Source organism: Lathyrus oleraceus, chromosome 2 (genome assembly GCF_024323335.1).
Source record: "Lathyrus oleraceus cultivar Zhongwan6 chromosome 2, CAAS_Psat_ZW6_1.0, whole genome shotgun sequence".
NCBI lineage: Eukaryota > Viridiplantae > Streptophyta > Magnoliopsida > Fabales > Fabaceae > Lathyrus > Lathyrus oleraceus.
In genome coordinates this window covers 279,434,878-279,446,602 of record NC_066580.1, presented here as the reverse complement: position 1 = coordinate 279,446,602, position 11,725 = coordinate 279,434,878, and the positions used below count along the sequence as shown (strand labels likewise).

The window sequence follows — 11,725 nt, the reverse complement described above, 5'->3', positions numbered from 1 at the left end:
GTTTCCAGTCATGTGTCTGGAGCACCCACTGTCAAAGTACCAATCTTCTTTGGCTGAAACTCTAAAGGGAGTGTGAGCTATTAGACTTGTAACATCAGTCTTAGGAACCCATTGCTTCTTGTTGACAAGCCTGTGATGTTTGGGTCTTGGTTGGTAGTGAGTCTGATGATGAACAGGGCTAGGATAACCATACAGCTTATAGTAGAAGGGCTTCAGGTGACCAAATTTCCCACAGTAATGGAATCTCCATCTTTGATGTTTCCTTTTCTGCTGTCTTCTCTTCTGATGTTATGACATATGATGTGACATCACAGGTTTGCTTTTACTATGGCTGCACTTAGGTTTGACTTTAGGTTTGCAACCAGTGTAACTGCACTCAGGGTTAGATTCATTATACCCAATGCCAGATTTATCTCCTGTTATTTGTCCAGTTTGGAGAATCTTGTCTAAAGAGTCAGATCCATTGTTTAACATTCTTACATACTTCGTCATGTCTTCTAGTTTAGAATTCAAGAATATAGCTTCAGTTTTTAACTTAGAGATTGCTTCCACATGGTCTGCCTTCTCATTCTCCAGTTGTACTATCTTCTGGCTTTCAACTTGTTGACTTTCATCTAGCTTGGCATTCAGAACCACTGCTTCTGTTTTTAATTTGGAGATGGTTTCTAGGTGTTCTACCATCTCATTCTCAAGTTGAGTTATTACCTTCTTTTGGCTTTCAACCTGTTTACACACCTCTACACTTTTGTGACACAACTTTCTGTAGGTAGTGGCCAACTCTTCAAAGGTTACTTCATCATCACTTGAGTCTTCATCAGAACCCCATCTTCCAGTCAAGGCAGTTACCATATTTGCAGATTCTTCTGTTTCACTCTCATCAGACCAAGTGGCAGCAAGACTCATCTTCTGCTTCTTGAGGTAGGTTCCACATTCAATTCTAATGTGTCCATACCCATCACATTCATAGAACTATACTTCTTTTCCTTCTTTGGGCTTATCATCTGACCTTTCTCTTCTTCCAGCATTGTTGGATTTACTGATGTCAGATGAGATGTTCTTGACATTAGCCTTAGATCTTACATCCATCTTTTTCAACAGTCTATTGAACTGTCTTCCCAGCATTGCTACTTCATTGGCCAAATCTTCATCAACATCATGACTATTTTCCTCTTTTGTGTTTGACATGAAGGCCATGCTTTTGGTTTTCTTTTCAGAACCATCATTCAATCCCATCTTAAATGTTTTGAGGGAACCAATTAGCTCATCAGGTCTCATGTTGGAGATGTCTTAAAACTCTTCTATGGCAGTCACCTTCATAGAAAATCTCTTAGGGAGTGACCTGAGTATTTTTCTTACCAATTTTTCATCTGACATATTCTCTCCCAGGGCTCCTGAGGCATTAGCAATTTCAAGGATACTCATATGAAATTCATGAATATTTTCATCTTCTTTCATCCTTAAATTTTCAAACTTGGAGGTGAGCAGCTGTAGTATAGACATCTTTACTCTAGAGGTGCCTTCATGAGTGGTCTTGAGAATGTCCCAAGCATCTTTACCCACTTCACAGTTGTTTACCAGCCTGAAAATATTCTTGTCTACTCCATTGAATATTGCATTAAATGCTTTAGAATTTCCAAGGGCTAGATCATCCTCCTCCTTGGACCATTGTTCTTCAAGTTTCTTATCAGTTGTGGCTTCTCCTTCTTTAGTAATTACAAGATGTACCCAGCCTGTTAACATAGCCTTCCAAGCCTTGTTATCAAGAGATTTTAGGAAAGCTACCATTCGGGGTTTCCAATAGTCATAGTTAGATCCATCCAAAATTGGTGGCCTGTGAACAAATCCTCCATCTCTCTCCATTGTACCAGAAAGTATTGTCCCTAGATCTCACCCAGAACCAGAGCAGGATGCATGCTCTGATACCAATTGAAATTCTGGTATCAAATATGTGATGTCGAAGGTAATGTCACGACACTAATATCTGAGTAATGCAAACAGGATAAGGATAAATAATAGTAATGCAATAGACACAAGCAATTGTTAACCCAGTTCGGTCCAACTCACCTACATTTGGGGGCTACCAAGCCAGTAAGGAAATCCACTAAATAGAATCAATTCAAAGACTCTCCGTACACTTCAACAAGTTACAGTCTTTCTCACCTAATCTCTACCCGTGCAATTTCTACCTAAGCACTCTTAGATATGAGAACCCATTCACTCCCCCTCAATCACACCTGTGATTTTAAACAATAATTCCTTGTGAAAAGAAGACACTTTTCAATAACACACACTTGATTTTACTTCACAACTTCAATCAAGTAGACACACACTTGATCTTGCTTAACATCTTTGATCAAGTAGACACATACTTGATCTTGCTTAACAGGTTTGATCAAGTAGACACACACTCTTGCTTACAAGCTTAGAGTGACAAATTACAACCCACAAATCAGACCAATTCAATCATCTATGGATGACTTGAATGGCTCGCAAGTCTCACGACTAAACAAGACACAAACCCTTATATTCTCTCAATATTTCGCTCAGTATTGGTTGTGTGTCAAAACAGGTTTTCCAAGTCCTTTTTTATAGAAGCTTTCAGCTGGGCTTGGACATCTTAAAAACCCTAAAACTATTTTCCAATTAAATCTTCTCATGACAGCTGATTAGATCTCTTTGAAAAATAAGTAAATCAGGTTGCAATCAATGATTGAATGCGCCTGCAAATCAGATCTTCAATCATACATAGATTTCCATTAAATGCGCAATCACATAACACGTAACATTCACCCTGAATGTTCTGTGTACAGGATGTCATGACATCGGGTCTGACATCCTGGAACAATCCTGCATAATTCCATAATTCCTTTTATAATTTCCAGCAGGTACATAATATCAGATGTCATGACATCGTGTATGACATCCTGAAACAATCCTGCATAATCATGTTTTCCATTTAAACTCTAGCAGGTACACATATATCTTATGTTAAGACATCACATGAAACATCTTATGAACACTCTTTGTTTTTCCAAAATTGTTGCCAACGCGTAGAACCAACAGGATGAAAGATGAGATCGACCAACTCACGCGTGCCATCACTAGCATGGTGGCAAGAGAGACTCGGGTTGACAAAAGGAAGGATGCTTCCACATCTACCCCTCCGCACGTGGATGGTAACCCTCTGCAAGGATTCATGTTTGACATCAATAGGGGTGAAGCTAACATTACTTCACAAAGGAATATCGCCCTTCATCCTGAAGGATCTATCCCAATTTTTACTCAGAGTGGGGCATCTCGTCGCATAAAAATACCGGTTCCACAAGATAACTATGTTGATCTAAGCCAACAGTGTGAGAATGAAGGCCATATGAGTATGGTTCAAGAAAGTAAACTTGCTGCTCACCTTGCCATTATTATCGGTGAAACAAGGGTTGATGACAAAAATAAAATCTTAGAAGAAAGGTTGAAGGGAGTTGAAGGCGTCAATGTCTTCAGAGTTGATGCTATGGGGATGTGCTTGGTACCATACGTAGTTATATCTCTAAAGTTTAAAACTCTTGAATTCTAGAAGTACAAGGTTGTCAATTTCTATAAGAACCATCTCAGGATGTTTGTCAAGAAGATGGGTACCTACGTAGCAAATAAGAAACTAATGATGCATAATTTCCAAGATAGTTTAAGTGGGGCATCCCTGGATTGACACATGCAGTTAAAGAGAGCCCATATCAAGACTTGGGAGGATCTAGCTAATGTCTTCTTGAGGCAATGCAAGTACAACTTGGACATGACTCTTAATTGTATGCAATTGAAAATATGTCACAAAAGGGGAACAAATCATTCAAGGAGTACTCTCAAAGATGGAGGGAACTGGCCTACCGTGCGCAACCTCCATTGTTGGAGAGTGAACTAGTGGATATGTTCATGGGAAATTTACAAGGCCTGTACTACAAAAAGATGATAGGATCATTATCAACAAGTTTTGATGACCTGGTGATAATTTGGGAAAGAATCGAGAATGGGTTGAAAAGTGGAAAGATTGGAAAATCATATTCTCGTCAATACAACAATAAAAGGTACCCTAGCCTCAATAACTCAAAGAAGGGTGATGCCAATGTTGTTACTATTCATGGGTATTCCTAAATCCCTTCCAATCCTTATGTGGCTACAGTAAATCCTAATCAGTACTCACAGTCGACATACTTCAAGCCTCAAGCTCAACAACCTATGGCACCACCTCTGTAGAATCAACAATAAAATGGGTATCCCCGAAGAGACCAGCAAAGGCCTAGGAAGGATTTTGACCATATACCCATGACGTATACCCAGATCCTTCCATACTTACTATAAAGAGGGTTGTTGGAAACTAGACCTCTTGCACCTCCACCAACACCTCTTCCTCGTGGATATGACGTAAACGCTAGATGTGATTTTCATGCCGGTTCACCGGGGCATACTACCGAGAAGTGCTTGACTCTCAAACTTAAGGTCCAGGACTTGCTCGACTGTAAGGTTATTTTTCTTACTGCTGGAAATACAAATGTCAAGAATAATCCAATGCTAGGGTGTAAGACCCCAATTTTGACCCTAATATCCCTCATTCTATCTCATCATATGCATTAGCATTGGGATCACACCTTGGCATTCTCCTAACCCCTCTTTCACTGGGTTTATTTTGGGGGAGATCTCCAAGAAACATGTGAGTATATCATACTTGTATATTATCATTTTTTACTAACCAAAATACCAAAAATATATCTTTGTATTTGCCTGACTTTTTGTAGGTAGGGCATGATCCTCATTGATCTATCAAGTCCACACCTAGGGTGTAAGACCCTCATGTGAAAAAGCACAACCAAGGATGGATCCACAAAGTCTAAAAGAATCATATATGAGTCCCAATGAGCTTCACATTTAATTTTGATCATCAAATCATCAAGAGTTTGGAATTGGTTTGCCTTAGAAACCCAAGTTCATCTGGGTATCTTTTGTAACTTCTTCACCAAGCTTCTTCAACAATTGATCAAATTTCTTAAATGACACTTCAAAATTTATCATCTTATGCATATATGATCTACCGTGATCCTAAAAAGTCAAGAGAATTGAAGGTTAGCAAGTTGGTTGATGGTGGTTGGCCAGATGAATTCATCTGATCAAAACCGGGTCTCCCTAGACCCTATCTCCTACAATTTTCACCATATGAAAATTATTACAAGAGAAAAGTTAATCTAAATGAAACTCCAAACAACTTTAATGTTGAGACCTGGATCTATTTTTGCTTGAAAAATCATTTTCTATGTTGAAACATTATAGGTCATTTTGTCTAAACCCTAATTCGAAAGTCAACTTCCCAAGGCCATAACTTGCTCAATTTTTAGGAGATGAAAGATTTCCAAGTTTCATAATCAAATTCAAAATGTGTACTTAAAATTTGAAGTTTGTAGTGAGAGCTAATTCAACTTTTATGAGCATGTGATATGAGGATACATTATAGGTAATTTTTGACCTATACCATTGAACAAGTGATTTTCCTCAACTTCAAAAATGCATAACTCTATCATTCTAAATCAAAATGACATGAAATTCGTGACTATTTTAAAGGTCTTTGAAATAGGTACAACTTTGATGAAGACACTTTTCTCATTTGAAGCTCACATAAAACGTTAAGCAAGGCGGAATATTGAGATATATGACTTGACACTTAGAAAAAATTTCAACATGTTGAAATTTCCAAACTTCCATCTCAAAATTCACCATGATCCAAGTTCCAAATGAAAAAGTGTTTAACATAAAACTTGTTCCCCTTGATCTAAGCTTTCCAAAGAACTCAATTTCATGCATTTTGGACAAAGTTTTCTAGGTTTGTGCATGGCTTTAATAGAGCTGCATGATTGGAAGAAATCAAATGCCAAAAATCACATTTCACATTGCCTTGACATCCAAGCCTCATTTGAACTTCAAAATGATTGTACATGGATCGAATTGGATTGCTTCATGGGCCTGTACACACCCATGCAAGCTTGTGCATCACCATGTTCAAATTTAGCAGTTTTTCAAGTGCAATTTTTCAAATCTAAGCAACTCAGTTGACACACCTCAAAAATCAACTCCTCATATCTTTTTATATATTTGGAGTTGGTTAAAATTGAGGTCAGATTCGTGCTCTACGCCATTTTTTCTTTCAGATCATGTCCTCCTTTTTTATTTTGGTGATGGTTGAGGGTGGACAAGTCCGGTGAGGTCCACCGGAGAAGAAGATCGAAGCTCTGGCTCCGGCGGTGTGTTGGCACGTCTCCCATCCATATGATCCATTCAAATTGTTTTAATCCTACGAGTTGGTTTTGATTACCACACATGTGGCGCGCTGACTAGGTTCCGTCATGGAACGCATGTTTGTGTCCACTTGATCTGCCACCTCAATTAATGAGGGAGATCAAGTGGCTCACATTTTTTTGATTTTTTGATTTTTGTTTTACTTCATTTTATTTTCATTAATTCATATTAATTTTAATATTGATCCAAAAAATATGAAAGTTTCACCAAACGTTTTTAAATAAATTCCTCCTTCATATTCTGAATTAAAATTATTTTTTGGATCATTATTAATATTTTTCATGATTTATTTTTAATTTTTTTAAAATACTTTTAAGTCTTTAAAAATTCTGAATTTTTTTCTCCAAGGTCCTTTGACCTTGTTTGACATATGATAAATCTCATGGCCATTTCTTTTGTGTTTTGATGAGGTTTTAGGAATTTGACAAACCATATTTAATTTAAATGCATTATTTTAGTATTTTTAAATTGAATAAATGCCAAATAATTATGTTGACCTCTTGTGATGGTTTGCGTATGTTTGACTTGTGTTGTTGGGCCTTGGTAAAGGTTGATTTGACTTTGCTAGGTTAATATCATTGGATTTAGGGGATTGATGGAATGTACATTCCATCTCCCAAAATGAATGAATGATATTAATTTGGTAAAAGTCCTCCTTTGATCAATTTGAGTTTTGATCCATTCCCCTCCCTCTTCATCTAATTCCCCTTCTCTATGCATCCATTTCATTTGGTCTATGATGTCTCTAAATCCTAAGACTAGTTGATTGTAAAATTGACATAAGTATGGATGAGATTAGGCTACCTCTTTTGCATATTCTTTTTGTGTGTGGTATGTTTCATGAGCATAATCCATTATACTATGTCTCTAACATTCATTAGCACCAAAATTCTATTGCCCGGCCTCAAATAGTTGTGACTTCTACATAAGTCCAATTACGATTGCTTAACATAGTGCTAAATTTTTGATACAAAATGCATAGCATTCTAGTTAGTGAGATTGTAAGTCTCCCCTCTTTCATGGTATCGTGTGGAAACATGGCCTTTTTTCCTTCCTTTGGAAGATGTCTTGGCTCAAGGATCCATGCTTGTGATAAGTGGGTGGAGTGTTCTCCAAAGAATTACTTAAAACAAAAAAGCAAAACCAAAATAATACTAACTACTAACTTATTAACAACTAACATTTAATTTCAAGTCCTTTATTTCAATGCACTTTAATTTTTTAAGTTCTATTTATTTTTGAAATTCTAGTAACAGACTATCGATGTCACACTGGATGTTATGACATCCAATTCTGCGCAGACAGGTAATGTATGCATAAAGTAAATGAAAAAAACAGTAAATGACACAGAGGTGACAAATACACCTACTCTGGGGGCTACCAAGCCAGGGAGGAAATCCACTATAAGAGGTATTAATTTAGGATTTAAACCACCAGTTTAATCCTATCACTTAAGACCTACCCAATGCAATTTCAATCTAAACTAAGACCCGAGTACCTACTCACTCCCCCTCAATCACAGCAGTGATTACCACCATTAAGAATTTTAAAGTCAGTGGTGAAGATATACTTCAAACAACTCTTGATTGTGCTTAAAAGCTTTAATCAAGAAACACAACACTCACGCTTAAAAGCTTAGAGTGACACAACAATTACAACTCAATAAACACCCTAGTCCAATGCAATCATCTAGGTGATAATTGCTTGGCTCACAAGTAAAACCTAATTCAAGACACAATGAAAGTACAACAATGATATATTGAATTCTTCACGCTTCAAATCACTGAATTGCTGAAAGTAGGATTGGCTTCCTTTTATAATGCAGTACTTGGGTCTTGAACTTGAATTTCATAAAATTAGGGTTAAGCAAGTTAACCTAATTTCCACACATTAGGTGCTAACAAATAGGCTATATGCTAGGTCTCTTAATTTTAGCACAATTGTTAGTTTCCTGAAAATCAGCCTGAGATAAATACTAAAACATAACAGAAAAATTAGCCTATACTTTAGCATCTGCTATCAGGGATGAATGTCATAACATTCAGTTTGACATCCAAAAAATGTTGTTATGAATGAATGTCATAACATTCAGTTTGACATCTAGTAAATCCTGTATTAGCTAATTCTGCAGCATACTACTTAAGCATGTCATGACATCAGTCAAGACATCTAAGTACACTAAGTGTTTTAACATAAAATGCAGCCAATCAAAAACCTCTACAAACTCCCCCTTTGGCAAATTTTTGGCTAAAACAACTTGGCATCACAACAGAGTTCACAGTAGCAGAAAGCACACATCCAAGCAGAGAATCAAATTAGCTAATACACTTAGCAAACATAGAAGTTAAACTTCAAACAGCAGCACAAGAGAATATCAAATAGAGAGCAAACAACAACATAACCTCTTGTTTAGAGGACCTTCAACTTCAAAGAAATCTGTTGTCCTGGGATACAAGTGTTACTCCCCCTTTTTGTCAAAAATGTTGCCAAAGCAACACTTACTGTTACAGACCAAAAAAATAAACATACAAGCAATTATGAGAAACACAAGAAATGTTCTAGTCATCTGACTCAGAGTCAGCATCATCATCTTTGCCATCATCAGGACTGGCATCTGCTTCTCCCTCTTCACCTCGTCTTTCAGCTTCTTCTGCAACAACAGCAGCTTCACCAAATTCTCCACCATCAGCTAGCACATCACCTTCAGTCATCTCCAAAGAGGTAATCATTTTTTCCAAGTTCAGCTTCCTTGCCTCTAATTCCCTGTAGGTTTCTTTGAGCATTGCAATGACAACAACTTTACCTGGCTGATTGCTTACACATGATGTCTCACCTGATGTCATTACAATGTCAGGGACATGGGTACCTAGGAACAACTTATGATTGAAATACATAGGGATGTCTCTTTTCTTCACAGAATCATTCTCAGTTAAGATGTTTGGAAACTGATTCAAAACAATACCACAGATAAGAGAAGGAAAGGCTATAGGACCCTTCACACTAAAGCTTCCTGCATGCTTCAAAGTTTGATCAAAAATATAGGAGCCATAGTCAAATTTGGCTTTGGTTCCAACAACATATATAAACTTTCCAAGCATTACAGCAACTGTAGATTTATGATTGGTGGGCACCCAGTTAGCAGCTCCAATCTTGTGCAGCATTGCATACTTGACACTCAGTTTACTTGCCACCAATTTTCCTTTGAGAGGCCACTTCCTTACCTGATTAGCAGTGATGACTTGATAGATTTTATTGTCAGTCACCTCAAGCTCAGGTTGAGCTTCATCAGGCCTTCCCAAATACTTGTTGATCATTGAAGTAGAGAAATTTACACACTTGCCTCTCACATACACTTTCCTGAATTCCTTAGACTTACCATCAACACATTCTTCAGACAAATTAATAATAAATTCCTTTACCAACATCTCATAGCACTTTGAAAACTGAGTCACAGTCTTCATTAAACCAGCCTCTTGAATAAGATCCATAATATCCTTACAATCTAGGATATTCTGAGCTAATTCCCTTTCCAAAGCCAGCCTCTTCTGATAAACATATTTCCACCTGTTTACACATGAAGCAAAATGAAAAGATATGTTGTCAATTGTTACCTCAGGGACACTAGCTGCAAGCTTGCTAGTGGTTGGCTTCTTCTTTGACAGAATGTCAGAGACATTACAAGGAACATCTGAGTCAGACTCAACAACAACAAACTTGTGCTTCTTTTTCATGGGCACCACTTTGCTCCAAGATTTGGTTGGACCGTGAACTTTCCTCTTGAGGGAACTCTCGACTGCCACTGTTGTCTTGGAAGAGGTTGGAACATCAATCTTCTTTCTGGGGAACCTTTGAGCCACAATTTTCTTTTCTCTCCTAGTCCTAACCCTTTTGGCTATGCTAGGGAGGACAAAGGACAACAGCTCATTATCAGAAAATTCCTCCAGGTCTACTGTTTCAGCCTCACAGTTAGGGTTGTCACTGACATCATGAGTGACATGAACTTCCTCACCAGCCACATTATCTAAGGGTTTGTCAACATTTGACTCCTTATGGGCATCAGTTTGCTCAACATCATCAGAGATATTCTTTCCTAAAGACTCAGTATTTTCTTGATCAGCAACACTATCAGGTTCAATAGTGTTTAAGGGAATGGAAACCCCAGGGACCTCATGATTTCCAGACAGTATTCTAGTCACTATAGTGGAAATGACATTGTGAACATACCTGGAACCTTCTTTGGTTCGTTCCTCAAGAACGATGGATGAGGAGAAGCCTGATACAGTTTCTTTAGGTCTTCTTGCATGTGGGGTATTCACAGAGTCAGCAACAGGATCTTCTCTGTTAGGGTTGCTTGGTTCAGCGCTAGGAGAACAAGGCATGTTCTTGGAAGGAGAAGAGTTAGATTGTTGAGACATGATGAGTATCTTAGAGACGAAATGAAAAATTTCTCTAAGAAGATGCTTGCGTGAATGGAAGTTGAAAGAGTGGAAGAAGTAACGCTTGTTGCAAGTGAAATAACTATTATCTGTTGACCAATCAGAGCACACTTTCAATTGTTTAATAATTTGAAATATTAAACAGTAAATTCCTAACATCCTTAGTTGCTATAATTCCTCAGAAATACATATTCCCAACTTGCCCCTTAAATTTTCAAACTGAGTAGCATCCAAAGCCTTTGTAAATATGTCAGCAAGTTATTGTTTAGTTGCCACATGTTCCAAGGTAATCACTTTGTCTTCTACCAGATCTCTTATGAAGTGATGTCTAATGTCTATATGTTTGTTCCTGCTGTGTTGGATAGGATTCTTTGAAATGTTGATGGCACTGAGATTGTCACAGAATAATGTCATGACATTCTGAGTGACCTTGTACTCAGTCAGCATCTGTTTCATCCATACCAGTTGGGAACAACTGCTTCCAGCTGCTATGTACTCAGCTTCTGCGGTGGATAACGATACCCAGTTCTGTTTCTTGCTGAACCAAGATATGAGATTGTTTCCCAAGAAGAAACATCCTCCTGATGTGCTTTTTCTGTCATCAGCACTCCCAGCCCAATCAGCATCACAATACCCAGATAAGATAGGCTCAGAGCCATGAGAGTAGAGCATACTGTAGCGGTGTATTCGTCGCTATATGATCTATCGATTAAATCATAAGCTAAGAGATACATTGAAATTTTCGAGTCGCCACCGCACTTTTATTTATCCAAAGGACTGGCTAAAAAGCGAACAAAAGCCTAAGAAGTTTTACACGTAGAAAACTAATAAAAAGATAAGAGATTCTGGGTAAGGGGTAAATTACGCAATGGGAAGGTGTTAGGCACCCACTACGTCCTAGGTACTCCTAGGGAGCCCTTTTCACACTTGTTGTAAAAATTGTTATTTGTTATGAC

The 11,725-nt window shown here is 37.8% G+C and overlaps 1 protein-coding gene across 1 annotated transcript; it reads right to left on the bottom strand.

Annotated features, from left to right (window-relative positions):
* Positions 1-8,891: 8,891 nt before the first annotated feature.
* LOC127122905 (uncharacterized) lies at positions 8,892-10,748 on the bottom strand. Its single transcript, XM_051053178.1, has 2 exons — positions 10,048-10,748; positions 8,892-9,897 (listed from the first exon to the last, which is right to left on the bottom strand). The coding sequence occupies exons 1-2, from the start codon at positions 10,746-10,748 to the stop codon at positions 8,892-8,894; spliced, it is 1,707 nt and encodes a 568-aa protein (XP_050909135.1).
* Between the last annotated feature and the right edge of the window lie 977 nt (positions 10,749-11,725).